Below are 25,024 nucleotides of genomic sequence, written 5' to 3' on the forward strand. Positions count from 1 at the left end.
TAGACAGTGAGAAACAAGATTATCTGGTCTGATGAAACCAAGACTGAGCTCTTTGGCCTCAATGCCAAATGTCACGTCCGGAGAAAACCTGGCACCATCTCTATGGTGAAGCATGGTGGCGGCAGCATCATGCTGTGGGGATGTTTTTCAGTGGCAGGGACTGGGAGACTAGTCAGGTGTGAGGGAAAGATGAATGGAGCAAAGTACAGAGAGATCCGACTCAGACTGGGGCAAAGGTCTGGGGGTGAAGGTTCACCTTCCAATAGGACAATGACCCCTAAGCACACAGCCTAGACCACGCAGGAATGGCTTCGGGACAAGTCTCTGAATATCCTTGAGTGGTCCAGCCAGAGTCTGGACTTCAACCTGATCGAACATCTCTGGAGACACCTGAAGTAGCTGTGCAGCAACACTCCCCATCCAACCTGACGGAGTTTGAGAGGATCTGCAGAGAAGAATGGGAGAAACTCCCCAAATACAGGTATGCCAAGCTTGTAGCATCATACCCAAGAAGACTCAAGGCTTTAATCGCTGCCAAAGGTGCTTCAACAAAGTACTGAGTAAAGGGTCTGAATACTTATGTAAATATGATATGTTTTTTTTTTATTATAAATTTGTTCAAATTTCTAGAATCCTGTTTTTGCTTTTTCCTTATGGAGTATTGTGTGTAGATTGAGAAATTAAAACAATTTAATACATTTTAGAATAAGTGTAATATGGATAAAGTCAAGGGTTCTTAATACTTTCTGAATGCACTGTACATTTTCTTTTATATGTTTGACTGGGATGAGGTAACCAAGGTATTTATTGAAAAACAGGGGGAAGATGGGGTGCAGGCCAGGGAAAGCTTGGGCGGGTTGCAGGGAGCCAGGTGCTGAGGCTGGAGCGAGGGGAGGTGCAGGCCAGGGAAAGCTTGGGCGGATTGCAGGGAGCCAGGTGCTGAGGCTGGAGCGAGGGGAGTTGGGGCTGGGTGAGCAGGTCCAGAGAGGAATCCAATGAAGCAGTAGAGTGGGGGTCCAGGACAGGGTAGCAGGACTGACGAGACGTGGGACCAGAGACAGGGACCAGAGTCAGAGTGAACAGACCTGTAGCGGCGAGGAAAAGAGCGTCAGGCAAGGGACAACGGGAACAACACGAAAGCAGGGGCAAACAGCTAAAACCGCAGACCGACTGAGCAGAGATTACGATCTGGCAGCGTGGAAGTGGCAGGGCTGAGTATTTGTAGAGTTCTTGATTATGGAACAGGTTGCAGCTGGTGGGGATCTGCTCCGCCTCCAGCACACCTGTCTCCACCCACACAATCACACACGCAGAGGGAGAGAGCACTGGGGGAGTGGCGGCAGGACAGGGAAACACAGGATGAGTAGTAGGGACGCCATCACTTCCCTGATTACCTTCCCTATATATGTCACTCCCTTTGGTTCCTTCTCCAGGCGTCATTGTTTCTGTTGCATGTCTGTATTATGTTGCTTTTATTAATTAAAACACTCACTCCCTGAACTTGCTTCCCGACTCTTAGCGCACATCGTTACATAGTCAAACGTTTAATCATTGGCAAAATGATGGGGAAAGCAGAGAACTAAATGTACAGGTTGTATAAGTCTTCCTTCCAACATCTGATGTAAAATTTTGAAAATGTAAAGCTGTTTGAGGCAATTTAAGACAGAACTTTGATTGTATGGTGCAATATCTGTTTTATGATGTCTTTAAAACAAACCAAATACAACTGTTTTACAACGTATGGATTTATTTTTTAAATTAGAACCATCAACAACATCAATAAAGCCTACATTCGATTCAGTTGACTACATGCTCATAGTGTGAACTATTGAACAATTCACACACAAATGAAAAGCTCCTAACTACGGTAGTTACTAAGCATCACTCCATCAGTGGTGAGCTAACAGTGATGAGTAACTCTGTTGTGGTATTATGCAGGTGTCCCTGTAGAGAGGTGACATGGTGAAGGTCCATGATGATCAACAGGAAGTCACAGCTTCGTGTCAGTCTCTTTCTTCTCTAGGAAGAAAGTGTCCATTGGTCTCTTAGCTACAGCTGAAAGAAACCAACACATTGCCTCACACAACACTGGCCTGCATTCACATTCCTATGTGTGTTATAATGAATATTGAAGAGGGAATGAGTTAAAGTAACTTAAAGCAAGTTCAAGTACATTTAAAAAAAATAATGTTCTATTTTTGTGGATCCTTACATTATGAATTCAAATTATTGACAGACTTACATTGACTTTTCTTCCACTGGTAGCGATAGTAACAGAATATGGCCACCAGTATAATGACTGGGAGACATCTCAAGGTGTAGGAGACTGCTATGTCCTCCGAGGTCTCAATAACCACTGGAAGCACATTCATGGTGGGGAATAAACACAAGTTATTATACAAATCCTGACAGACTATACATGGAATATTGGTATTCAGGAGAATTGAGAACTAGATATTGTTGTAAAGTGATTGATCTGTGTAATAGTCTATAAGTCAAAACCTTACGCTTCAGCAAACCAGAACTACTGTACATCAGTGGTACATTATGCTTGACAAAGATATAGACCAAATCAGACTACTCACCTTGGCTTTTATGCTCTCTGGCAGTAACTGTTATCTGTGTCCCATCCCCCACGGATTCAATCAGAGATGGGATCTCTACAGAAACTTTACAGATGTAAGTACCCGAGTCATTTCTAGTGAGGTTTGAGATGGTCCAATTTGAGCAGTTACAGGCTACAGTCTGCTGAGATGCCCTGTCATAACACTGACTGTAGGTGACCAGGACACTCTTATATTTTATATCGGTGTGTCCTTCTTTATGCCAATTAACTATCCCTCTTGACACATGTTGATTCCAGCAGCACTGGATCTGAACAGTGTCCCCCTCTGTTACTGTTACATTATGAGGAGACTGGATCACCACCAACATGCCTCTTATCCCTGTGGAGAGACAGAGAAAACAACATATTAGTGAAACATCAAATGACAAGGCTAAATAGTATGATATGCATGAAGCTGATGTAATGTATTCATATTAGGGTGGTACCATTGCCAAATCTGAATAATTAATAATTACCATATAAAACATGGTATGAAATGGGGTATAAAACATAGTTTTATTAATTCTACAAGCATTGCTGTTGATGTTAATGACACCAAAATAAATGCATTGACTACAGTGAAATGAATGAAAACAAGTTAAGAGAAACTATAAGGTAATGTCCAGACCAGTAGAATGTAAATTACCGTTCCTTTAAAAACATTGTGATGTCTTTGCCCTATGAGCCAAGATGGTGTTGGTTTAATCTAAGATAATGATGGTCCAAATAAATGTGTAACTAATATTTTGTAACCTACCCCAAGAAGAGAGGGAACAGAGGAAGGAGAGGAGCAGCCAGACCCACAGATGCTTCATCTTTCTGGAAGGATATCAGAATGAGGCCAGTCACTCAGCCTTCAGGTACTGTGGCCTCCCCCTCTACACTCACACCCAGGGCATGAGAATCACAACTGACACACACTCGCTGTGGACTTCCTCTGATGACGCACTGAAATGTTAACCACAGAGTCGCTTCTCTCCATCTTTCTCTCTCTTCTTTATGTGTGTAATGTGTTCTTTCTTTATGCTGAACCTATGACCCAGTAATGTCATCTTCTTTTGGTCCTGCTGTCTGCTCTATACCAGTTGATTTCAAGTATCTGCAGTTCTGAACCAGCTGTATTTGTTGATTAAAGATCTAGTCAAAAGTTTCGTCATTGGCAAAATGATGGGGAAAGCAGAGAACTAAATGTGAAGATTGTGAAATTTCCATTGTTGTGTCACTCACAAGTCTAACTTCCTTCCAACAACATCTGATGTGAAAATTTAGCAAAGACAAAATATAAAGCAAACATTTCTGCGTGGAATTGACATGGTGACTGCAGGAATGTCCACCAGAGCTGTTGCCAGAGAATTGAATGTTAATTTCTCTACCACAAGCCACCTCCAACGTTGTTTTATAGAATTTGGCAGTACGTTCAACCGGCCTCCTAACTGCAGACCACGTGTAACCACGCCAACCAGGACCTCCACATGCAGGATAGTCTGAGACCAGCCACCCGGACAGCTGATGAAACTGAGGAGTATTTCTATCTGTAACTAAGCCCTTTTGTGGGGAAAAACTCATTCTGACTGGCTGGGCCTGGCTCCAGGCCCACCCATGGCTGTGCCCCTGCCCAGTCATGTGAAATTCATAGATTACGGCCTAATTTTATTTAATCTTTATTTAACAAGGCAAGTCAGTTAAGAATAAATTCTTATTTACAATAATGGCCAAACCCTAACGACGCTGGGCCAATGGTGCGCCGCCCTATGGGACTCCCAATCACGGCCGGTTGTGATACAGCCTGGAATTGAACCAGGGTCTGCAGTGACGCCTCCAGCACTGAGATGCAGTGCCTTAGACGTCTGTGCCACTCGGGAGACCCAATTAATTTATTTCAATTAACTGAGTTCCTAATATGAACTGGAACTCAGTAAAATCATTAATATTGTTGAAATTGGTGCATGTTGCGTTTATACTGTTGTTCAGTACATAATACTTTTGTGGATCCTTACATTATGAATTACAATTATTGACAGACTTACATGGACTTTTCTTCCACTGGTAGCTATAGTAACAGAATATGGCCACCAGTATGACTGGGAGACATCTCAAGGTGTAGGAGACTTGTTACGTCTCTCGTCGGAAGGCCTGGACCAAAACGCAGCGTGGTAAGGGTTCATGATTCTTTATTACTGTTACGGATAATGAGTGAAGAGGTGTGGAGTCAGGCGCAGAGGGCAAAAGGATGTGGGAAAAACACGCTTTAATGTCCAGGAGTAATAACATGAACAAAAGTAGGAAAACAAATGATCAGAAATAATAACGGACAGCGCGAAACCCGGAAATGCAAACAAAATACACTCAAACACAAAACAGAGGAACAAGCCCGCACGAAACAGAAGCGGGCTGAACAAACTTATATAATCCCACCCTAACAACCAAACAAGAAACAGGTGATACCAATCAGACAAAACCAAAGGAACACAGAACAACGGATCGGTGATAGCTAGTAGACCGGCGACGACGACCGCCGAGCGCCACCCGAACAAGAAGGGGAGTCACCTTCGGTAATATTCGTGACAATTACTCAAAACACTCGAACAAAATAACAAAGAGAAAAAACGAACAGTTCTGTAAGGCAAATAAACTATACAGAAAACAACTACCCACAAAACACAGGTGGGAAAAAGGCTGCCTAAGTATGATTCCCAATCAGAAACAACGATAGACAGATGCCTCTGATTGGGAACCACCCTCAGCCAAAAACAAAGAAATAGAAAACATAGAAATAAAGAAACTAGAATGCCCACCCTAGTCACACCCTGGCCTAACCAACATAGAGAATAAAAGCCTCTCTATGGTCAGGGCGTGACAGTACCCCCCCCAAAGGTACGGACTCCGGCCGCAAAACCTGACTGTAAAGGGCAGGGTCCGGGTGGGCATCTCTTCACGGCGGCGGCTCTGGTGTGGGACGTAGACCCCCCTCCGCCCGCAGATCCCTTCACTTTGGTGGCAGCCCTGGTGCATGGACCTTCACTGGAGGAACCGGGCCGCAGATCATCGCTGGAGGCTCCGGACTGGGGACCGTCGCTGGAGGCTCCGGACCGGGGACCGTCGCTGGAGGCTCCGGACCGGGGACCGTCGCTGGAGGCTTCGGGCCATGGATCATCACTGGAGGCTTCGGGCCATGGATCATCACTGGAGGCTTCGGGCCATGGATCATCACTGGAGGCTTCGGGCCATGGATCATCACTGGAGGCTTCGGGCCATGGATCATCACTGGAGGCTTCGTGCCATGGATCATCACTGGAGGCTTCGGGCCATGGATCATCACTGGAGGCTTCGAATGTGGAGCCGGAGACAAGTCTCACCGGACTGAGGAGACGTACTGGCAGCCTGGCGAGTGGAGCTGCCACAACACACCCTGGCTGGATACCCACTCTAGCTCAGTGAGTGTGGAGAGCTGGCACAGAACGCACTGGGCTATGACGGTGCACTGGAGGCATATTGCGTAGAGCCAGCGCAGGACACACTGGACCGTGGAGGCGCACCGGAGGTCTGGAGCGCAGAGCTGGCATAACTCATCCTGGCTGGATACCCCCCTTAGCCGGCAAGTATGGTGAGCTGGACAAGGCCGCATTGGGCTTTGCTGGCGAACAGGGGACACCGTGCATTGAGCTGGCGCAGGATAACCTGGGCCGAAGAGACGCATCGGAGGCCAGGAACGCTGAGCCGGCACAATCCGTCCTGGCTGAATGCCCACTCTAGCATGGCCACTGCGGGGAGCTTGCAGATAGCGCACCGGACTGTGGATGCGTACTGAAGGCATAGTGTGTAGAACCGGATAGCATGGTGCTTGACCGGTCACTTGCTCCGCACGAGGAGTTGGCTTAGGTCTGAACACCGACTCCGCCACTCTCCCCGTGTGCCTCCCCAAAAACATTTTTCGGGGCTGCCTCTCGTGCTTGCATCGTTGCCGTCACTCCTGGTATCACCGCCTTTCCTCCCTGGCTATTTCCATGGCAGCATCTTGTCCCCTGCCATAACCTCCTCCCATGTCGTGACAATTACTCAAAACACTCGAACAAAATAACAAAGCGAAAAAACAAACAGTTCTGTAAAGCAAATAAACTATACAGAAAACAACATCCCACAAAACACAGGTGGGAAAAAGGCTGCCTAAGTATGATTCCCAATCAGAAACAACGATAGACAGATGCCTCTGATTGGGAACCACCCTCGGCCAAAAACAAAGAAATAGAAAACATAGAAATAAAGAAACTAGAATGCCCACCCTAGTCACACCCTGGCCGAACCAAAATAGAGAATAAAAGCCTCTCTATGGCCAGGGAGTGACAAGACTGCTATATCCTCCGAGGTCTCAATAACCACTGGAAGCACATTCATGGTGTGAATAAACACAAGTTATTATACAAATCCTGACAGACTATACATGGAATATTGGTATTCAGGAGAATTGAGAACTGGATATTGTTGTAAGGTGAATGTGTAATAGTTTATAAGTCAAAACCTTACGCTTTAGCAATCCAGAACTACTGTACATCAGTGGTACGTACACATTATGCTTGACAAAGATATAGACCAAATCAGACTATTCACCTTGGCTTTTATGCTCTCTGGCAGTAACTGTTATTTGTGTCCCATCCCCCACGGATTCAATCAGATATGGGAGCTCTAAAGAAACTTTACAGATGTAAGTACCCATGTAATTTCTAGTGACGTTTGAGATGGTCCAATTTGAGCAGTTACAGGCTACAGTCTGCTGAGATGCCCTGTCATGACACTGACTATAGGTGACCAGGACACTCTTATATTTTATATCGGGGTGTCCTTTTTTAAGCCAATGAACTGTCCCTCTTGACACATGTTGATTCCAGCAGCACTGGATCTGAACAGTGTCCCCCTCTGTTACTGTTACATTATGAGGAGACTGGATCACCACCAACATGCCTCTTATAGTACTCTACTCGAGTCCAACTTCCGGGTTGGAGCGAGCGGTCGCATCCGCACTTCGGTCCGCAGGTAGTATAACTTTTCATTACATTTCATTACATTTCATTATAGTACAACGGTTTGATTTGTCTAATCTTAGCAATTTCTTCTTATCTAGCTACATAGCCGTCATTGTATCAAAGATAATTGCGTAATTATCGTATTTCGTCGTCCTAACGTAGTCTACACTGCTATCTGCCCAGCAGCTAGCCAGCTAGCAAACGTCCACCGTCTACCGAATAGCAGCACTGTAGAAACTATTACACTCAACTGAACGACTTGATTAGTGTAGTGTTAGCTAGCTACATAGTTGTCTTTGCTGTCTTCGTATCCAAGATAATTGTGTAGTTTAGAGTGATTATCTTAATTTACCGAGGTTAGCTAGCCAGCTATTTGTCGTCCTTAACGTAGGAGACACTGCTAGCTAGCCAACAGCTAGCCAACGTCTACCGAATAGAACTTCCGCACTCAACAACCCGGTCGCATTCCGCTCGCTCCACAGGTAGTATCACATTTTCATTTCATTTCATTACAGTACAACGGTTTGATTTGTTTGATCGTAGCTAGCTACATAGCTAGCTACATAGCCGTCTTTGTATCAAAGATAATTGTGTAGTCTAGAGCGATTTTCTAGGTTAGCTAGCCAGCTATTGTCATTCTTTTAACGCAACGCAACGTAATCAACACTGCTAGCTAGCCAGCTAGCCCCCGAATAGCAGCACTGTAGAAACTATTACACTCAACGGAACGACTTGATTAGTGTAGTGTCAACAACGCAGCCACTGCCAGCTAGCCTACAAAGTCAACAATGCAGCCACTGCCAGCTAGCCTACTTCAGCAGTACTGTATCATTTTAATCATTTTAGTCAATAAGATTCTTGCTACGTAAGCTTAACTTTCTGAACATTCGAGACGTGTAGTCCACTTGTCATTCCAATCTCCTTTGCATTAGCGTAGCCTCTTCTGTAGCCTGTCAACTATGTGTCTGTCTATCCCTGTTCTCTCCTCTCTGCACAGACCATACAAACGCTCCACACCGCGTGGCCGCGCCACCTAATCTGGTGGTCCCAGCGCGCACGACCCACGTGGAGTTCCAGGTCTCCGGTAGCCTCTGGAACTGCCGATCTGCGGCCAACAAGGCAGAGTTCATCTCAGCCTATGCCTCTCTCCAGTCCCTCGACTTCTTGGCACTGACGGAAACATGGATCACCACAGATAACACTGCTACTCCTACTGCTCTCTCTTCGTCCGCCCACGTGTTCTCGCACACCCCGAGAGCTTCTGGTCAGCGGGGTGGTGGCACCGGGATCCTCATCTCTCCCAAGTGGTCATTCTCTCTTTCTCCCTTACCCATCTGTCTATCGCCTCCTTTGAATTCCATGCTGTCACAGTTACCAGCCCTTTCAAGCTTAACATCCTTATCATTTATCGCCCTCCAGGTTCCTCGGAGAGTTCATCAATGAGCTTGATGCCTTGATAAGCTCCTTTCCTGAGGACGGCTCACCTCTCACAGTTCTGGGCGACTTTAACCTCCCCACGTCTACCTTTGACTCATTCCTCTCTGCCTCCTTCTTTCCACTCCTCTCCTCTTTTGACCTCGCCCTCTCACCTTCCCCCTACTCACAAGGCAGGCAATATGCTCGACCTCATCTTTACTAGATGCTGTTCTTCCACTAACCTCATTGCAACTCCCCTCCAAGTCTCCGACCACTACCTTGTATCCTTTTCCCTCTCGCTCTCATCCAACACTTCCCACACTGCCCCTACTCGGATGGTATCGCGCCGTCCCAACCTTCGCTCTCTCTCCCCACTACTCTCTCCTCTTCCATCCTATCATCTCTTCCCTCTGCTCAAACCTTCTCCAACCTATCTCCTGATTCTGCCTCCCTCAACCCTCCTCTCCTCCCTTTCTGCATCCTTTGACTCTCTATGTCCCCTATCCTCCAGGCCGGCTCGGTCCTCCCCTCCCGCTCCGTGGCTCAACGACTCATTGCGAGCTCACAGAACAGGGCTCCGGGCAGCCGAGCGGAAATGGAGGAAAACTCGCCTCCCTGCGGACCTGGCATCCTTTCACTCCCTCCTCTCTACATTTTCCTCTTCTGTCTCTGCTGCTAAAGCCACTTTCTACCACTCTAAATTCCAAGCATCTGCCTCTAACCCTAGGAAGCTCTTTGCCACCTTCTCCTCCCTCCTGAATCCTCCTCCCCCTCCCCCTCCTCCCTCTCTGCAGATGACTTCGTCAACCATTTTGAAAAGAAGGTCGACGACATCCGATCCTCGTTTGCTAAGTCAAACGACACCGCTGGTTCTGCTCACACTGCCCTACCCTGTGCTCTGACCTCTTTCTCCCCTCTCTCTCCAGATGAAATCTCGCGTCTTGTGACGGCCGGCCGCCCAACAACCTGCCCGCTTGACCCTATCCCCTCCTCTCTCTTCTCCAGACCATTTCCGGAGACCTTCTCCCTTACCTCACCTCGCTCATCAACTCATCCCTGACCGCTGGCTACGTCCCTTCCGTCTTCAAGAGAGCGAGAGTTGCACCCCTTCTGAAAAAACCTACACTCGATCCCTCCGATGTCAACAACTACAGACCAGTATCCCTTCTTTCTTTTCTCTCCAAAACTCTTGAACGTGCCGTCCTTGGCCAGCTCTCCCGCTATCTCTCTCAGAATGACCTTCTTGATCCAAATCAGTCAGGTTTCAAGACTAGTCATTCAACTGAGACTGCTCTTCTCTGTATCACGGAGGCGCTCCGCACTGCTAAAGCTAACTCTCTCTCCTCTGCTCTCATCCTTCTAGACCTATCGGCTGCCTTCGATACTGTGAACCATCAGATCCTCCTCTCCACCCTCTCCGAGTTGGGCATCTCCGGCGCGGCCCACGCTTGGATTGCGTCCTACCTGACAGGTCGCTCCTACCAGGTGGCGTGGCGAGAATCTGTCTCCTCACCACGTGCTCTCACCACTGGTGTCCCCCAGGGCTCTGTTCTAGGCCCTCTCCTATTCTCGCTATACACCAAGTCACTTGGCTCTGTCATAACCTCACATGGTCTCTCCTATCATTGCTATGCAGACGACACACAATTAATCTTCTCCTTTCCCCCTTCTGATGACCAGGTGGCGAATCGCATCTCTGCATGTCTGGCAGACATATCAGTGTGGATGACGGATCACCACCTCAAGCTGAACCTCGGCAAGACGGAGCTGCTCTTCCTCCCGGGGAAGGACTGCCCGTTCCATGATCTCGCCATCACGGTTGACAACTCCATTGTGTCCTCCTCCCAGAGCGCTAAGAACCTTGGCGTGATCCTGGACAACACCCTGTCGTTCTCAAATAACATCAAGGCGGTGGCCCGTTCCTGTAGGTTCATGCTCTACAACATCCGCAGAGTACGACCCTGCCTCACACAGGAAGCGGCGCAGGTCCTAATCCAGGCACTTGTCACCTCCCGTCTGGATTACTGCAACTCGCTGTTGGCTGGGCTCCCTGCCTGTGCCATTAAACCCCTACAACTCATCCAGAACGCCGCAGCCCGTCTGGTGTTCAACCTTCCCAAGTTCTTTCACGTCACCCCCGCTCCTCCGCTCTCTCCACTGGCTTCCAGTTGAAGCTCGCATCCGCTACAAGACCATGGTGCTTGCCTACGGAGCTGTGAGGGGAACGGCACCTCAGTACCTCCAGGCTCTGATCAGGCCCTACACCCAAACAAGGGCACTGCGTTCATCCACCTCTGGCCTGCTCGCCTCCCTACCACTGAGGAAGTACAGTTCCCGCTCAGCCCAGTCAAAACTGTTCGCTGCTCTGGCACCCCAATGGTGGAACAAACTCCTCACGACGCCAGGACAGCGGAGTCAATCACCACCTTCCGGAGACACCTGAAACCCCACCTCTTTAAGGAATACCTAGGATAGGATAAAGTAAAGTAATCCTTCTCACCCCCTTAAAAGTTTTAGATGCACTATTGTAAAGTGGCTGTTTCACCCATCTCCCCTTGACTTAAATGTAAATGTAAATGTATAGGGAATATTGACCTAGAAATTACAGTAAGCTTGGAAAAAAATCCACATACTGGTATAAACAAGAAAAGTGACAGTCACAACGATCTGTATTCCAGGAATCATAACTAGGGCCGGAGTGTATCCAGGACTGTATCCTCTCACTTCTACCATCACCTTTCAGTATTTATTTATTTCACACTTTCCCAGGCTTCATTTCTCCCTGTTGTACGGTCAGCAGTCTCCACTACCCATCTCCCCTTGTGGCCAAAAGTTTTGAAAAAAATTACACAAATATTCAGGAATTTCCAGTGTATCAAAGTCTGCTGCCTCAGTGTCTTTAGATATTATTGTCAGATGTTACTATGGAATACTGAAGTATAATTACAAGCATTTCATAAATGCCAAAGGCTTTTATTGACAATTACATGAAGTTGATGCAATGAGTCAATATTTGCATATTTGACTCTTTTTCGGGACCTCTGCAATCCGCCCTGGCATGCTGTCAATTAACTTCTGGGCCACATCCTGACTGATGGCAGCCCATTCTTGCATAATCAATGCTTGGAGTTTGTCAGAATGGGTTTTGTTTGTCCACCCACCTATTGAGGATTGACCACAAGTTCTCAATGGGATTAAGGTCTGGGGAGTTTCCTGGCCATGCACCCATAATATCAATGTTTTGTTCCCCAAGCCACTTAGTTATCACTTTTGCCTTATGGCAAGGTGCTCCATCATGCTGGAAAAGGCATTGTTCGTTCACAAAGCTCTTCCTGGATGACAAGGTAAAAATCTGTGGTCCTGCCCATGAAATAAGCAGTTAACCAACTGTTCGGTCATCATTGTAAATAAGAATGGCCTTTACTGACTTGCCTAGTTTAAAAATATATATATATTTTGTCACATCTTTAGAGGTGTAATTCCACAACACAACGTTCAGATTGATCACTGGGTGCTCTTGAGTTGAATGTTGCATTTCAGAGCCAATGGAAAGGGCCAATTCAAGTGAAGCTACAGGTTTACCTGTGTGTAAGGTAGTTGTTAGATATTACTGCATGGTCGGAACTAGAAGCACAAGCATTTCGCAAACACTCGCATTAACATCTGCATGTGACCAATAAAATTTGATTTAGACTGATGTCATCCTATGGAAAGTACTTATTCTTTAAGGCCAATAACAGGAAGTGGCCGTGTGGTCTACTGTGGACTGTCAGCGCTGTGCTCACTTGCAAACAGGAAGAACATTTCTCACTAACGCCATACAGATGAACAATCTTACCGCTACTTAAACTGTGAGATAACCTAACCCAGTAGTTATGAGGGTTTCAGATGCTTGAGGTGTCAATAATGACCTTCCCCTCTCCAAGGCCTTAAAAACAGAAGCACTTCAACTGAGGAAAATAAAGAAATAGACACAAAAATGGAGCGACTCCCTATTTTAGATTATACTCAATTTAATACAGAAAAAGTAGACCGGCACTTCAAGATAATCCACATCCTGGTCATACAATGTCCCGTGTTACATTAGAGAAAGTACATGACAGAATGTTTAATCCCATGTTCTGCATGTCAGAAGGCCTCTCTTCAGATTAGTCATCCATCTTCACAGAAGACTGAAGGGTAACAGGAACATTCTACTTGAGCTTGAAGTAAACAAAGAAGGTCCTGATTTCTTTGGGTGATATGGTCACATTGAACTCTTCTCTCACACCAACACTTGACCTCTTGACCCCTGAAACAGACAAATAAATACTAGGACGTAGACAAAAAACAATTGTACAACAACAACATTTTTTTCCTTCAGATTTCACAGGTGGTTGACATCTCAAACACTACAGCCTACTCCAACTGAATCTCAAAAGGTACACTGATACTGTAACTTCTCTCATCGTTTAACAAAAAGGTATGTATCCAGATGAAATATTTCACCCCCACCAATGCTGAACTGAAGCTTACCAACACTCTCACCCCTCCCTGGGTCTTCTGAAGCCTTCCACTTCCACCTCTGGAGGTCGGAGATATCCCAGGTTCCTGTGAGAGAGCGCTCCTCCAACGCTCTCACTTCCCCCATGCCCCGCAGCACTTCCTGTTTTACACAGGAAATGGATTTTCAAAACAAATACAGTGTAAATGGAGTAGTGACCTGGGCTGTTGCGGTGACCGTATTACCGGAAGTTAAATTCCATGTCAAATCAAAAAGTTTGTCACGTGCGCCGAATACAACAGGTGTAGACCTTTCAGTGAAATGCTTACTTACAGACTCTAACCAATAGTATAAAAAAGGTATTAGGTGAACAATAAGAAATAAAACAGTAAGCAGACAGGCGAGGCTACATACAGGCACCAGTTAGTAAGGCTGATTGAGGTAGTATGTGCTTAGGTAGATATGGTTAAAGTGACTATGCATATTTGATGAACAGAGTAGCAGTTGTGTAAAAGAGGGGTTGGTGGGTGGTGGGTTGCGGGACACATTGCAGATAGCCCGGTTAGCCAATGCGTGGGAACACTGGTTGGTCGGCCCAATTGAGGTAGTATGTACATGAATGTATAGTTAGTGACTATGCACATGATAAACAAACGTGACCGTTTAGTCAAGGTAATTAGGCATCTCCAAGCTCTGATGCTGTTGATGGTAGTAGCCTAACAAACTTGCTAACTGCCTGGTACTTAGCACTCCATTGTCCCTCTAATCACTCTGACATCAATGCAAATGTCTTCGACCATCTAATCAAAACACTTCATGAGAACTCATGTTGCGTAACATTTCTACAGGCTATGCAATCACACTAGAAAACAGAGTGATGGCCTCCATCAAAAAGAGGACGATCCCATCAGCTTTCTATAGGCTAGGTCTACTATATTTCTCTCAACTGTACTAATATTAAGCACATTGTTTATCTATACAACAGGAGTGCAGCCCTCAGGGAGAAGGCCACAGCGCAGCCCTCAGGGAGAAGGCCACAGCGCAGCCCTCAGGCCACAGCGCAGCCCTCAGGGCCCTCAGAAGGCCACAGCGCAGCCCTCAGGGAGAAGCGCAGCGCAGCCCTCAGGGAGAAGGCCACAGCGCAGCCCTCAGGGAGAGGCCACAGCGCAGCCCTCAGGAGAAGGCCACAGCGCAGCCCTCAGGGAGAGAAGGCCAGGGAGAGGCAGCGCAGCATTCCCGGCCAAGCGCACAATGGCTGCAAAAGGCAGGTTTTCTTAGGGAGCATTACAGCCACAAAGGGGATGGGGCCGTGACATTTGAGGCATTATCAAGTGCTTGTCAAATTCTGACAGAGACTAATGAAGGGTGGACAGCCTGAGCAAAACAAAGCAGAGCTCATGCCTTTCAAGCAACTTTTTTCAAGTCATTAGAGTCACATCGTGCACAATTAGAAAATATTTAAAAAATCTAAACGAACAGCGCAACATTTGTATCACAACTAAAGTAGCATAAATAACTCTAAATTAAGCATATACAGTAGCAGTCAAAAGTGGACACCTACTCATTCCAGGGTATTTCTATATTTTTACTAGTTTCTACTTAGTAGAAAAACTATGAAGTAACACATGGAATCATGTAGTAACCAATTTTTATTTTTTAAAGTGTGAAGCAAATCAAAATTAATTTGTCATAGTAGCCACCCTTTGCCTTGACAGCTTTACACTCTTGGCCTTCTCTCAACCAGCTTCATGAAGTAGTCACCTGGAATGCATTTCAATTAACAGGTGTGCCTTGTTCAAAGTTCATTTGTGGAATTTTTCCTTATTAATGTGTTTGAGCCGATCAGTTGTGTTGTGACAAGGTAGCTGTGGTAAACAAAACATAGCCCTATTTGGTAAAAGACCAAGTCCATATTATGGCAAGAACGGCACAAATGAGCAAAGAGAAATGACAGTCCATCATTAATTTAAGACATGAAGGTCAGTCAATCCGGAAAATTAAGAACTTTGAACGTTTCTTCAAGTGCAGTCCAAAACCGTCAGCCGCTACGATGAAATTGGCTCTCATGAGGACCGCCACAGGAAAGGAAGACCCAGAGTTATCTCTGCTGTAGAGGATATGTTCATTAGAGTTAACTGCACCTCAGAAATTGCAGCCAAAATAAATGCTTCAGAGTTTAAGGAACAGACATCAACTGGAGACTGCGTGAATCAGGCCTTCATGGTCAAAGGACACCAATAAGAAGATACTTGCTTGGGCCAAGAAACACGAGCAATGGACATTAGACTGGTGGAAATCGGGTTTGCGATTTTTGGTTCCAGCAGCCAAGTCTTTTGAGATGAAGAGCAAGTGATGATGATCTCAGCATGTGTGGTTCCCACCGTGAAGCATGGAGGAGGTGTAATTGCGCTTTGCTGGTGACACCGTCTGATTTATTTAGAATTCCAGGCACACTTCACCAGCATGGCTACCACAGCATTCTGCAGCAATATGCCATCCCATCTGGTTTGCACCTAGTGGGACTATGGATTTGTTTTTCAACAGGACAATGACCCAACACACCTCCAGGCTGTGTAACGGCTATTTGACCAAGGAGAGTGATGGAGTGCTGCATCAGATGACCTGGCCTCCACAATCACCCGACCTCAACCCAATGGCATATGTGGGAACTCGTTCAAGTCTGTTGGAAAAGCATTCCAGGTGAAGCTTGTTGAGAGAATGCCAGAATGTGTCCAGAGCTGTTGTCAACGCAAAGGTTGGCTACTTTGAAGAATCTCATACTTTTTGGTTACTACATGATTCCATAGTTTGGATGTCTTCACTATTATTCTACAATGTAGAAAATAGTAAAAATAAAGAAAACCCTTGAATGAGTAGGTGTGTCCAAACGTTTGACTGGTGCTGTAGGAGTACCCATTTCTTTGTTAACTGCTCAACTCCGCATGTGTGCGCTTAATTTAGCATTTAATACACAAACATATATCTCTGTTATTGAAGTCTCCTCTTCATATTGATCTCATCAAGCGGTGTTTCCTGTTACCTTCATGTTAATGGTGGACGGCTGAGACAGAACCGGGTCTTCCCCCTTCTCATACAGATGCATGATCCTCAGTAGGACCCGATCGTAGTCCGGCTGTGTGGATCCAGGGGTACCGGTCTCCATGTTGCGGAGGTGCAGGGTGTGGTTGGAGTTGTAGAACCAACCCGGGACACTAAGCGTCAGCAGGTGGAGGTTGTCAGGCAGGACCACGGGGCGAATCGGAGATCCGGTCCGAGGCTCCTTCCTCCAGGCCTTCTCTAAAGGGGGCAGTGAATGGCATTGTGGGTATGAGATCATACATTGTGACAAGGCATTGTACAGGTGCTCAAAAACATGGTCGACTCAATTTGGAAACATTTCAATTGTGTATTTGTTTTTAGAATGGATTCCATGTTATGGATTTCCAGGGAAAAGTTTAGGGGAAAGTAGCTGTGCGTGCTTTAAACAGGTTGGTAGTTACTGTCATGAATCTTGTCCTGAAGGCAGCTCTGCATAGTAGTCACTAAGTGGCACAGCCACAAAGTCATCAAATCTGATTTTAAACCTAGCCTTACCCCTAATCATAATTTAAGACCAAAATGCACATTTTCTTGTCATGAATGTTTACGATATAGCCAATTTTCACTTTGCAACTGTACCATCTAGAGGAAAATCCCTCAGTTCTGCCTCCAGGTCAAGATTCGTGACAATAAAGGTCAACCTGCGAGCCTCGATAGAGTAGTTCAACAGGGGATCTATAAAGAGTGGACTCACGTGGCCTGTCGATGGGCATGACCACAGGTCGGTGCTGCAGTTCTAGCGCCTCCCTCTGGTAGAGAGAGTAGCAGCCAGGGAGCCCAGTGTCATCCATAGGACAGGCCTCACCACCGAGCTGTCGTTCAGGGTCAGGTTATAACCCAGAGTCCACTCCTGGTTGTTCCACAGACGTCGGTGGAGCATCACCTAGGACAGATACAAGGGGTTGAGGTTGTGTGTGTGTGTGAGTGTATGCATCGCATACATAAAACACACTCACCTCCAGCTCTCCCTCACTCTGGCTGGATGCACCATGAGCTCTCTCACTGAGGAGGACCAGTCTGCTAGAGTCATCTTCAATGTAGGCCATTCGAACCATGGGGTAGTAGTTCTGCAGTACACAGACACAGAAGAAACAAGCAATTGTCACAAAGTCCTGAACCGTAACCCAGGCCTGAACCGTAACCCAGGCCTGAACCGTAACCCAGGCCTGAACCACTAAAAAGGAAAGCTGATGAGACCAAACACCCAAACGCCCCGAGTAGGAGGAAACCTCGAGGAACCAGGCTCATAAAGTGTAGCCCATCTTCCTCTGGCTGGCAAGGTACTGTGGAAGTTCAGTGTACATTTAAACCTCTACACCAAACTGTCCTTAAATACAAACCACTCACTCTGGCAACAGTATCATTGACGAACGTCCTGGAAGGCCTCTTCATCATCTGGTACCCGTTGTCGTCGGTGAACAGAGTCCTGTTGTTCTTCAGGCTGGTCTTGATCCTGAGGACAGCCTCGGTGTTGACCACCAGGGGGCCCAGCGAGTAGCTCTGCTCCATCCTGTAACACAGCCCGCCGCTGGGGAAACTCTGTGGTATTCTGGTGGTGACAGAGTAGGCGTAGTCCTCATCTGCTTCCTCTCTGCGGACACAACCCATTAATGTGAGCCACCCGATATTAGACCTGCACCTTACTAAGATGTAGTGTGGTACGAGTGAGTGTGTGTGAAAGAGGTGATAGATGGAATATAAAAAGAGATAGTAGCTACGGAAGGAGGGTGCGTGGAAACCAAAGACTGACAGAAAGCTGTTCACATTCCCACCTGTAGAAGTACTGTCTGATCTCCGTGACGATCTTCCCAGGGACAATCTCCATTTTGACGGCCTTGTACGCCCTCACAGCCGAGCCGTTGGCACTGAAGATGTAGTTGTCAGAGATGGGCCCTGCGCTGACGTTCCCATTGACCTGGTACTCCCAGAAATCCTGACTCATTCTCACCGTTCTCTTCTCATGCCTGTCAGGGTCACAGAAAGGTCAGAGGACATTGTTGACGTAACACCTGGGCTGCATTCAAAAGGAAAATGTGCAACGTTCAGTAAAATAAACATGCTATAAATCACTTCAGCTCTATTAATTACCTTTGTATCTGCAACGTTTCACAACGTTAGCCTGTTGAATGTGCCCCTAATGTGAATGTTGAATATAACTACCTGTCGGTGATGCTATGCAGTAGGTTAGTATCCTGGTCCAGCATGATCTTATAACACTCATTCAGAACCGGCAAGAGTCTCCTTCCTGTCTTCAACTCCTGTGAAACATTTAGTCTCTTGAACGACACAACCCAGGCATGGTGGGTCGAGGACCCCTCTTTACCCAGCTTCTCTGAGAACTTGATGAGGTACTTCCTGTGTTGGAGACCCCCAAGGTTCACCACAATGAACAGGTCATAGGTCGTGTTGGAGTCAGCTGAACTCTGGGTCTGTTGGGAGCAGAGAGACACAGGCCGTGTTCATTAGACACTAACAGACAGAGGGAATACCTGGACTTGTCCAATAAGAAACACACATTTTCATCTTCCGTTGCAATATGTTTTTTTGCTGAGTGCCCAATGAACACAATCAGTCATCTGAAAACTGAGTTTGTCTAGAAGGTATGATGTATATCTGCAGTTCCATTGACACATGGCTTTGACATGATATACTGGTGACTCATTGTTGTACAAATGTTTAACTGGATAAATCCCCTCCATTTCCACACTACCTGTGCAGGTATGGCCTGTCCTTGGTCGTCGAACACGGTTGCCATGGGCAAGGTTACCGTGACGTTGATGATGGCGGTGGTGTTCCATGCCAGGGGATTGTACACAATGATGTGCTGCTCCAGGTCCTGATGGGAGCCTGCAATTACATATATTAACAACATTTTGATAATGTATGTAAAAAATAACATGTTGTAGTTGATGAAGATAGTCATTAAATGCATTGGACCAAGCTGAACCTTGGGCCTTGTTACAACACATCCTCCCCCTTCCTTGATGTGTATTCACTGATCTGTAGTGTGTGATTGGATAAGTGAAAACATGCAGCCCATCCAACTACTTTCACAAATCCACATTTCTGAGTTCATGTCAAATAAAGTATAAATCGATTTCAATTATTCATTATTATTTTGAAGTACAGTACTTTACCCATGCTATGAGAGTCTTCAAGGTTGCTAGCGGTGCCCAGGGTCTGGGGCAGGAGGAAGAGGGCAGCCAGGAGTTCCTCTACTCCCATCATAGCCTGGGTCAGGTGCTCTATGTACATGTCAGACACCTTGGGAGACTCTGTCCCTGTGATCGCATCATGGTGCTGCACCTGGAGATAAGACAGAGGGAGAATAATAGAAAAGTACTGTTTTTAGAATTCATTTTGAGAGTCTTATTTCTACATTTGTGTGACAGAAAAGGGATATGAGAATGTTTAATCACTGGGTTACAATGAATCACAATCGATGAGTATTTTGATCAAGCACCTCAGAGACAGCCCAGCGGAGGGCCTTCAGCTTCTGCAGGGCCTCTTCTTTAGGGACCGGTCCATCTGGGTAGCTGACCCGGTACCGGGTGAACAGAGTCTCTGCAGCATGCAACTGGGAACTAGCTCTCCTGGCTATCCCCTTCAGAACATTCCGGGAGGCATAGAACCCAGTCCACGCCTGGAAAGGTTCTGGAGAGATAAAAAGGTTCCTTTTTAGAACTACAAGAACCAGATTGGAATTGTGAAAAAAGCATTTTAGTCCCTTGGCTTCATAGTAGTTTTTACTGCTACATGTTTTTAGTGTGCCAACTCTTGGTCACTGGAACCATTGTGAGAGAGAGCGAGATATATATATACACACACACACATTTTCTTAGAAGTTTTATTCATATACCATTTACATATTTGAAACTTAAAATAGATAAGCACATTTCTGGAAAAACCCACCAGTGGAGTAGGGAAGGAAGTCCTCACTTCCCCTCACCTCCCAGGTGAGATTTGATTGGTGGACAGCCTGGAAGTAGTCGCTGAGAGTGGCGTACTGGACTGTCACACCAAAATCCTTGCTGTTCTGGTTGATGTATTCCACCAAGGGATCCATGTTGGCAAACTGCACAGAGGAGTTGTAGAACTGCTTGTCACAACCCTATGGAGTGAAATAACAGGAGAAACATACATTGCTCAATGGTGAAGTAACTAGAAAGAACACTCATTAAATTGTGATAGGAAACAGTTTCCTGGTCGCTGTATATCTGTTGACTCACCCAGGGCCAGAGGACATGGTTTGTCCTGAACCACGCTGCCCTCTGCTGGATGTTCTGCACCATGGTCTTGGCATAGGAGTGCAGCGTCTCTTTGGTGACAGGCAGGCTCATGTTGGGGTAGATGCCGTTTTTAGGGGGGTCAGGGAACAGAGCCACACCATTCCAATAGAAACCAGAGCTGAGAGAGAACTGATTAGTTTCACAGAGACAAATATGTGCCTGTAATCTGTTGAGAGCCCATGGTGATAGGCAAATTTGATTTGACTGATCAAATGGAGATTTTTGGTGATTCTCAACAACAAAAAACATTTGGAGTCTTAATTCAATTACAGCATGTAAGGGTAAGTCTAAGACAGTAGGATATGCTAGGAGAGTTATGACATGGAAAATGGCGAGAGGGGAAAGGAGATATTTCGGAGACCTGTTAGAGAAAGGCAGGTGAGATGGAGTACAGTAGCTGAACTGGTCCATGGTGTGAGTGAAGATCTCCTGCTGTTCTTTCAAGGAGGAGGAGCCTCTCCAAACAAACTGTAGTTTCTGTTCCAAAACAGCAAGACAACAACTTAGTGCAAATATACTGTAACTCAGTTGATAGAGCAAGGTGCTTGCAACACCAGTATAGTAGGATCAACTCCTCGGATCACCCGTACATAAAAATGTATGCTTGACTAAGTCGCTTTGGATAAAGACATCTGCTAAAATGGCATATGTTATTAAGTCAAACCTCTAAACCATTTAACTGCTTATAAGTGACTGATCATGGTCAAGACTACTCAATAGAGCTGGTAAACTGCCTGGTAGGCTGTAGCTGAAACTAAGGTGACTACCATACCTTGCTCTTCTGCATGACATCTTTGAGGTCATAGTCAATACGAGAGATGAGGTGGGCATGGAACCCAGCCAGGGCAAAGAGGACAGGGGTGGTGGCAGAGGCTCCAAACGGGTCCACGTGCCACGAAAACCGGGGACGCACCCCAAACGTCTCGTACAGGAACCCATGGCCCTCTAATTACAGTGTGTGTGTGTGTGAGACAGAAAGGGAGATTGAGTCCATGCTCATTTAAACCAACCAATGAAACAAATATTATACATCAAGTATGAAACCAGTTCACCTGTCAGCTGCAGTATCTCATCATCTAGATCAGTTACAGCTTCATCATGCATCACCTGCCCCCCGATGATGAACTCAAGTCGACTCTCCTTCAGCAGCTGTCGCACCTTGGGGGAGGGGGGGCAGTGGGGGGGGAGGGGAGAGGGGCAGTGGGAGGAGGGGAGAGGGGCAGTGGGAGGAGGGGAGAGGGGCAGTGGGAGGAAATAGGTGACTAAACAGTCATACAAAGATGAGACTTCTGCATGAGCAGCACTGAATTCACATAGAGAGGTATATAAGATTATTCTATAGTACTTGTTTCTTGTGCTTGTCTGTAGCCACAGAATCCCACCACAGCCGAAAGAACTCCTGCTCCACTGCGATGAACTTGCGCTGTTTGTTCTGTGTCAGCGCCTCTGTCACACTGGAGTACACGTTCGCTGCATAGGCATGCATGCTCTCCTGATTGAGGATTAAAGAGAGGAAAACACCCTGTTCAATGCTGTATACTGTGAACACTGACAGTATAGAGTTGTAACTATATTTGGACTGACATTTCATTTTGTGACATTCTTGAACCTCCCAAAATAAAAATGTCCCTAGTTCTAACGTCCAAGAAACCAACATAACTCCTGTACTATTGTATAAACGTTAGCTCAGTAAGCTAGTAACAAACCTGAATAGTATATACCCAGCCAACATCCATGTGACTGTGCGGGATAACAAACGTCTGAATTGGTCCATTTCTCTCTGCACAGATAACCGTGAAAAATAAAAACAGTGGGAAAGTTAAAAACCCCATCTCTGTCAAAACATGAGATGTACTTCAACAGCAAGCTAACCCACGTCCTTATTATGGTTTTGCAGCATGTGACAATCAGGCGGCGCCCCGCCCCTTGCTGTACGGAGTATCGCAGAGGTCAAAAATAATGTGAAGCCGCAAATTAAAACCAACCATTTTAAACAGCGCAGAACTTCGTGATTGTGAACAAAGTTCACTGGTAAACTTTACCCCGGAAAACATTCAGGGAAACACACATACTGTGCATTTGGAGGTGAATGCGCAACAAAGATGTCAAGGAACAGAAGGATCACGTTAATATTTGGAGGATTTATAACAGCAGTTGCTGCTGCATTTTACCCTATATTTATCCACCCACTCACGCACACAGCTGACTACAGTAAGTAACTATCGTTATTCGAGGAATGTACTAGTCGATTCTGTCACAGAGTCTTGTTACACAACGACATGCTAGCTAGGAAGTCTTGTTAGGCGACTTTTTATTGTATAGATGCTAGTATCCTCATGTGGACACAATTTTGCCCTGGCCAGTCGGACCGTAAACATTGCATTGACAAATTAGCTATGCCATTTGTTTGTAGCTGTAGCCGTGTGTGCTAAAAACCCATGTAATAACGTAGCTACATGGTCTCAGTATAACGGGTTTCTGTTTTTAAGTATAGACAGTTTATTTTAATGCTGTACAATTGTGATCATACTACAAGTTCTGTCAAGCAGTGGTCTGATTGCACCAGTGGACAATGTCTGTGCTAGTGCACTTGCCTTGTCTATAAGGATCCTGGTTCAAACCCACCCCAGTCCCCCGCAACACAATTGAAAACCCCAATCACTTCTCTGCAGATCAAGTCCAGAGAGCAAACCGAGCAGGAATCAATCAAGCAGACGTGCAACCAGTGGGTAAGTAGCCTGCTAACCTCTCTCATGCAATGGTTCTTCTTTGTTGTTGCCATTGTGTATTGTGCCATCCCCTGTCCTATCAGCAAACTTTACATCTTCACTCACTGTATATAAGTCAGTTATAATTTGGTGTATTTTCAGGTGTCAAAGTATGGTCTGATCCCTACAAGCCAAAGTGATGCCTGAGACAACTGTCCCTGGTATGGAAAAGAAGACGCTATGCTGATGAAGACTGTCCACTGAAGATGATTCTGAATCCCAATTGGACTGTGTTTGTGTGAGTGAATGCTTAGGTGTGGTGGATGGATGTTTACCACTTTATCCTATGAATAAAGTTTAAAGACCTCTGTGTTTTCTCTTTATGTTTTTGGAAGTGTTTGGGCCTATGTATTTGGGAATTCATTTGGTCACTTCATTTCTTTAGGCTACTTGTAGTGCATTGGATGTGATACGCATTATGACCACAAGGGGTCACTATTTGCTCAGACAGTGGCAGAGAGGCAGTTTGGTACATTATGTGCTCAGTAGGCCTATATCCTAAATTTATTGCTTTCAAATAAAACCAATTCGTTTTTTCTTCTTCTGGGTATATTTAAGCAATAAGGCCTTCGGCCTATAATAATAATAAAGACCCTATGCCAATAATGGCCAATATACCACGGCTAAGGGCTGTATCCAGGCACTAAGAGTTGCGTCGTGGATAAGAACAACCTTAGCCATGGTATATTGGCCGTATATCACAAACCCAGAGGTGCCTTATTGCTATTATAAACTGGTTACCAATGTAATTAGTGCAGTAAAAACTGTTTTTTTCAGACCTGTGGTATAGAATCTGATATACCACGGCTGTCAGCCAATCAGCATTCAGAGAACCACCCAGTCTATATTTGTCAATACATTTGTATTGACAGATGTCCACTTCACATGAACAATGTTTTAGACAGAGGTGCACATGCTTTAGAACCAACTAAAAGGCAAATGATAAAGTGAAACTTGAGCCAAGCTCATCTAGACTAGTGCTGCTAGAGGCCAGCACTGTATCCACGACAACGGGAATGCACCTACACTTGGAACACCTGCAGACCTTTCAAAATCTCCGCCCACTTCAAACTCTCGCAACCATTCCGTAGTTGGTAGAAGGCCCAGTTTGCGGAATTGGATACTTTTGCTTCACGACTGGAAATTGTGTCATAATGAGATTAGTGAGATACAGTTGACGTCAGAAGTTTACATACACTTAGGTTGGAGTCAGTAAAACTCATTTTTAAACCACTCCACAAATTTCTTGTTTACAAACTAGTTATGGTAAGTTGGTTAGGACATCTACTTTGTGCATGACACAAGTCATTTTTCCAACAATTGTTTACAGACAGATTATTTCACTT

General features: G+C 45.8%; 2 protein-coding genes and 1 long non-coding RNA gene across 3 annotated transcripts; 2 read left to right on the forward strand and 1 right to left on the reverse strand.

Annotated features, from left to right (window-relative positions):
* Nucleotides 1–13,034: 13,034 nt before the first annotated feature.
* LOC115133656 (mannosidase, alpha, class 2B, member 2) lies at nt 13,035–22,816 on the reverse strand. The gene is given in 19 exon segments (XM_029667115.2): nt 13,035–13,330; nt 13,555–13,684; nt 16,563–16,819; nt 17,316–17,379; nt 17,382–17,504; nt 17,578–17,688; nt 17,969–18,212; nt 18,394–18,585; nt 18,782–19,050; nt 19,332–19,468; nt 19,759–19,927; nt 20,085–20,275; nt 20,534–20,732; nt 20,851–21,028; nt 21,272–21,387; nt 21,683–21,855; nt 21,963–22,068; nt 22,256–22,402; nt 22,617–22,816. Coding segments are annotated over 19 exon segments (3,030 nt in total). The 5' UTR covers nt 22,743–22,816; the 3' UTR covers nt 13,035–13,232.
* LOC115133671 (uncharacterized) lies at nt 16,757–19,731 on the forward strand. The gene is made up of 2 exons (XR_003864231.2): nt 16,757–16,843; nt 19,340–19,731. It is a non-coding gene; the product is annotated as an uncharacterized LOC115133671 (long non-coding RNA).
* Nucleotides 22,817–22,934: 118 nt separating the features above from the next.
* On the forward strand, nt 22,935–23,986 carry smim20 (small integral membrane protein 20). Its single transcript, XM_029667154.2, has 3 exons — nt 22,935–23,121; nt 23,583–23,639; nt 23,781–23,986. Exons 1-3 carry the CDS (start codon nt 23,013–23,015, stop codon nt 23,816–23,818), a joined length of 204 nt encoding a protein of 67 aa, XP_029523014.1. The 5' UTR covers nt 22,935–23,012; the 3' UTR covers nt 23,819–23,986.
* Nucleotides 23,987–25,024: the final 1,038 nt, after the last annotated feature.

This window comes from Oncorhynchus nerka, linkage group LG8, assembly GCF_034236695.1.
Source record: "Oncorhynchus nerka isolate Pitt River linkage group LG8, Oner_Uvic_2.0, whole genome shotgun sequence".
Taxonomy (NCBI): domain Eukaryota; kingdom Metazoa; phylum Chordata; class Actinopteri; order Salmoniformes; family Salmonidae; genus Oncorhynchus; species Oncorhynchus nerka.